General features: G+C 36.5%; 1 protein-coding gene across 3 annotated transcripts in view; it reads left to right on the forward strand.

Moving 5' to 3' along the window:
• nectin1b (nectin cell adhesion molecule 1b) overlaps positions 1–3610 on the forward strand; it is a 231608-nt gene extending 227998 nt beyond the window's left edge. For all 3 annotated transcript variants that reach the window (XM_057348639.1, XM_057348642.1, XM_057348640.1), the window contains one exon: positions 1010–3610. In XM_057348639.1, the coding sequence (XP_057204622.1) occupies positions 1010–1246 (237 nt within the window). In that variant the 3' untranslated portion in view covers positions 1247–3610. The remainder of the gene's footprint in view (positions 1–1009) is intronic.
• Positions 3611–6000: the final 2390 nt, after the last annotated feature.

The raw sequence follows: 6000 nt of genomic DNA on the forward strand, positions 1-6000 counted from the left end.
CATCTATAAAGGCTTATATAATATAATAATAATAATAATATAGCACACAGCTGTTTGGTGTTGAACTATTTGCGTGATTTTCATGTACTGTACTTTAACACAGTGACAGAGAGTGATGGGTGACGTGACCGCGGACTAGCTGTCCAGTACGTTTCCGTTCACACAGCAGGATTCTCCCTAAATGCAGTTGTCACTGAATTACATGTAAACACAACACATTAGACATTGTGGTAACACTTTACATTAAGGTACCCTTTATAAAGCATTTATAAATGTGTTCATTAATGATAAATAAGTCATTTACAAATGCATTGTGAAGCAGTTAAAACTGCATGAATAAAAAGAGGGATTCTAACGAAATTTCTGCCAAATAGTGAGCCTTTTTTAACTCACATGTTATAAATGCTTAATAAATGTATTTATTCATTATTTATTTGACTCAAAAGCGGATTCATTATTATCTTGATGTTGTTTGCAATATAGGCTGTCAGACTGGACACTGTAGGGTGTTATGTTGTTTTTCTTATACCTGCTCACTATTTGGCAGGTATTTCGTTAGAATCCCCCTTTTTGGTCATGCAGTTATAACTGCTTTATAATGCATTTGTAAATGACTTATTAATCATTAATGAACACATTTATAAATGCTTCATAAAAGGTACCTCAATGTAAAGTGTTACAGACATTGTTACTATAATATTGTTTTTACTGTATATTGGGGGTGTCAAAATTCTTAGTGAGGGGTTCGTGGGAGAATTTGTGCAGATTTTACAAAGTGATTAATTCGTATGAATCCGTACAATGTGAATCGTACAAAAACCTATGATTATTAGAAATAAGCAATACTGAAGCCCAACAGCACCCTTAAACGTACGGACAAGATCAAATTCATACGAAATAGCCACCTGGTGAAATACATACATGTTTCCTTTTGCACCTGTGTGTGATTTACTGAGTATTATCACTTCATCCACTTCCATCAGTTGCTTTCATTGTCTTGTTTCCACAGAACTCTGGGAACGAAGAGCTACCGGCCCCAGCTGACTATGTGAGCTACCATCACCCGGGCAACCAGGAAAAAATTGTTGAGCCTCCTCCCCCCTCTGCCTACCCACCTGTTACCTACCTACCCCAGAACCCTTACACCCAGCACCCTACCAACATCCCAATGTACACCTTCCAGCCCAATGCTGCCCCTGCTGCCCCCCAACCCCCTTTCAACTACCCCAAAGAGCAGTCTGTCTAGACCTTCTGAGCTGGAAGAAGCCACTGTGACAGCTCCCTGTACAGGATTTGTTGCCATTACCTGGAGTCACACCTGGAGAGAACAACACCACCTTCCTCTTTGTCGTTGTCCTACGCTGGCCACATCAGAATGCCGATGGTCTCTCGGAACAATGAACTAAAGTGTCAGTAGTTTGTTGACCTGAAACCGTGTTTGTTATGCACTGCATGTTTCACTACAAGGCTGTGGTTAGGATCCCAGAGTCTTGTGCCGTAATTATAGAGACCTCACCACGAGTCCACATCCTTTCCCTCACAACAGCACACCTCACTTCTCCTGAACACAGGGTATCGCCCTTTGCTTTGCCTGAAACCTCTTACATCTTACCTCCCTTTGTTTCCATTCTGCCAAGTGTCTGACCATTTGCGGTGTTTAAAGGGACAGTTCACTCAAGAATGAAAAGTCTGTTATCATTTACTCACCCTCTTCTCATTTTAAACCTGAATGAGTTTCTTTCTTCTGCAGAACACAAAAGAAGATGTTTTGAAGAATGTTGGTTTGGCCCCCATTAACTTCCATTGCATGGACACAAAATCAGTGCAAGTCAATGGGTACCGCTGTTGTTCGGTTACCAACATCGTATTGTTTTTTAAAATACTATTCATATAAACTGTTGCATGAAAAAGGTATGGCATTTTAACATCATGCAGGTATGGAACACAAGTAACTAATATGATAATTTTGGGGTGAACTGTCCCTTTCACATTGCATCATTTTTTGGTTTATTTTGCTTTCATCGTAGTGAAACTTGCGTTCAAACGATTGTTACTAATGTGTGTTTTTCACCTTTTTACCTTATATTATATTTGCTTGCTTCGTGTTGTACATGCTTGATTGGAGTGACTGTTAATGTTAACTCTTTTTTTTTACTTCTCGTCAAAATAACAACATGGCCCATGTCCACAACATTCATATGTTCAATCATTAAGGGTAAATGGACAGTTTTCTGCCTCGCAATGACATCTGAGCAGTACCGAATGGCATTAAAATGATATTTGGCCATTACGATGTGACACGTGAATGTTCACTTTGCTCTAAACTAAAAAATTGAAGGGCTCTCATCTGCTCGTGAGATATCATCTCAACATCACAAGTAAAAGCTTTTGTGTTTGCTAATGGATACAATCGTTTTGTTTGCTTGCGGTTACCAACTACACAGAGCAGTCCAGATTTGCTTTACACAGATGTTTACATTTGGTATTATCAAAGATCGAGGGTAAAAACAACATCAACAGTTCTAGTTTTAAGCGATACTGATTTCACACATCGGTATATTTTCTCCATCATTTGTTGTTAGATAAGAAAGTGTTTATTTCAGTTGCTGCTGTATTTATGAGTGTAGGTTGTCCTCGAAAAATTCATTTGTTTCCACGAACTGTTTTACGACCTACACAAAATGTTTTCAGGGACAATCCACAAATTTCTTTTTTCAAGCTATTTTTGAAAGAAATGCACATGTTGATGTATTTTTTTAAAGAATAATCCTCACTAAAACTTAACCTTGTTCTAGACCGTGTTTCAGTCCTGTACCACATGAAGAGCCAATACAAAATCTCAAACAACCTCAACCAGACCTCTTTAGATAATGATATCCTCTGAATGATGCTCATGTTGTTAGGCCATGTCAAATGTACATGCTGGAAAAGAAAAAAAAAATTTGTGCTCAGTGTTTGTGCTCAATGTGAAAGTTGATAAAGAGAAACCCTTTAGAGTTGTTCAGGATTGGTTTTGAAGATGTGTATTTTTGCAGTGGTTTTTGGGCTAGGTTATGTAAAGCTACCTGCCGTGCACACCTTTTCGCCTGGCATTGATTTCTATATGTGTACTAGTGTAGCGTTAGAGTCATCTGTGGTTCCTCGGTCGCATTGCTGGAAAGACATACCTGTACCTGTCCCCATGTCACATATTTTCATTATTGCTGTAATTCTTATTTTCAGTATTGAAGATCGTGCATCCGCACTATGGTTTGTCCTACTGCCTCATATTATTTTTTTTATTATTAGTTTTTATTTTGAAATTGTGAAATAATTTGACTTCATTTGTATGTTTGCGGTCCTGGCGATTTTGTTTTATACGCGTGAACTGTAGCTTGTTTGTTTATTTCTAACACTATGTATACAATATATCTTCATGTTTGTAAAGGAAAATCATTGTCCGAATCCGAGAACATGAACTCATTGTCACTGCTAGTTATTCTTCCATATGTGAAGCATTTTTACTTTTTTGTCTTTTTTTAAATGGGGAATATGTTTGGTGTAAAAATGAACTTTATGTACCAGATGTGTGAAACAAAACTCATGCAGATGAACATTAAACCTCACAAAATCTAACCAACATCTCTGTTTTTGAATATGTTGCAGTTTTTGACACAATTGATTTTCAACCACAAGGTACTTGATTTACAGATGCGGCCATTCTAATGGTTTAAAACATTCATAGGTTTAAAACCTACATTTGAGCTTTATTTTGGTGAAATGTTAAAGGGATAGTTCACCCAAAAAATGAAAATTCTGTCATCATTTCCTCTCGTTTCAAACCTGAATGGCTTTCTTGCGCAGAACACCAAAAAATATATTTTGAGATATAAGAATGTTGGTTAACTGGCACCGATTCACTTGCATTGGTTTTGTGTTCATGCAATAGAAGTGAATGGGTGCTCATGCTGTTCGGTTACCAACTTTTTTAAAAATATCTTCTTTTGTGCTCTGCAGATGAAAGAAAGTCATACAGGTTTGAAATAACAAGAGGGTGAGTAAATGATAACAGACACAGTGTCTGATCATATATAAAACCACAATATAAACTTTAACAACAAAGTGTCTCATTATTTAAATAAAAGCTATATATTTACCATTTTGTGGAATGGAATGGTATACAGTGGTTCTAAACAGGGGGGCTGTGGCCCACAAGGGGACCCCAGCTGACTTCCAAGGGGGCCTCAAGATGACTAATATAAGAAAATAGACAAAATGAGCATTGAAATACATTTCAAAAGATTAAAAACAAGATCTTTCTTATTATTTGGCCATTTATATAATGACTAAACGTTTTTCCAGGTAATGTCAAGCTCTAAAATATATTTTTTCGGCTAGAAATCTTAAGCTTTTCTGAGTGGGAGGGGGCTTGGAGTCAAAAGCTCGAGAACCCCTGGTATATGAGGTTTCCACCAAACAGGAACGATATTGTTGTTGGTTTTGTCAGATTTTAGCATAACCAATCTGTGTACAAAATGGATCTGCAGACATATTTAATATTGTGAGTGGAGCAGTGCAATGTTGAACCAACATTGCACATTCTTTTACATTGCCCTTTTTATAAAACCCTTATCGTCTTATTGCAGACATCTTAAAATCCCCCCCTCCCAACTAACTGTGTTTTTGGCTGACATTTTACCACAGTGTCACATTTTTTGACACAAAATAGATCATTTGTTATTAAGCGCCGTCCTTCATACTGTATCCCAATGTAAAGGTTTAAGCATAATAATTATCAGGTTAGAGTCTTACTGAATATTTTATACATGTAACATCTTGAATTACAAGCTGATAAGCTGTCAACAGTGTCTAAAAATATTTAATACTGGAGATAAACATTAAGCGTTGAAGATTGATTCAGATTTTATGGCTCACGAGGCAATAATTCTCATTTGATTGGGAAGCTGGTGGTTTTCTCTGTGGCTGTGACGTGCCATTAAATCCATCACAAAGCTGTTTTTCCTCTGTGACCACCAATACACGCCAGGCCTTGCCAGACATCACTTTTCTCACTGATTGAGAATTTGGTTAAATCCCACGCAGCATAAATGATTTCCCATGCCAAATCGCCTCTAATGCTTTGCTTCATTTTGACAGCTGACAGTTGCTTTTACTGCACGCTGCTCCAAAACATTTCCTTACAAATTTATGTTCGTAAATTCAGGGGAACATAATTTAATAGTCTACCACTAAAAATACATATCAGTAGAGCAATAATATTTCATATACTGATGAATATTGAGGGATGTGTCCCTCACAATTTCTGAGGTGGTCTTTTGACTATATCCTTCCGAAACCACAGCTGGTTTTTATTTATATCTGTTGGTTTGCGACTTTATGTCAGTGTACAATGTAAAGTTAACTTTTAACACACTGTCTGAAGCCACAGGCAGGCCATGGATAGATGACCAGTTCACAGGGTCTCACAGACACACACATTCAATTCACAGAGAAAATGTATTGATTTCAATTGATAACCTCTTAAGAACAAAACTAAAGTGACACAATATGTAGAAATATACTGCACAATATAAAACAGCATTTTTTGTCTTTTATCCTGTTTTTTTTTTTGTCATACATGGATTAAAGCTTTATTCGTTCAATTGGCAGATTGCCATTACGCTCATTACCGTTTGCTTTAAAGACACTTTTTTGCGTTGTTTGGTAAAAATAAGGCTGTGGTATGAAATTATGTTATTTCAAAGTTCTACAGAGTTAATTGACTTATTTATTGAAATTTCTGAGAGACAAAGTTCAAATCATTGAACGCACTTAAAAGTTTTACCTTGAATTATTTGTTTTAGACTTCTAAGTTCTAAGTTTTTTCACATTTAATAAGAATATTATACTGTTTGTTGTACGCATGTAAAAGATGATCTTCCTCTTTCAGAAAAAAAATAAAATGGACAAAAAAGACTTATTTTGAACCTACAGGTGTATAGTTGTAGGAGTTCATGGCTA

Source organism: Triplophysa rosa, linkage group LG12 (assembly GCF_024868665.1).
Source record: "Triplophysa rosa linkage group LG12, Trosa_1v2, whole genome shotgun sequence".
NCBI classification, from domain to species: Eukaryota; Metazoa; Chordata; class Actinopteri; order Cypriniformes; family Nemacheilidae; genus Triplophysa; species Triplophysa rosa.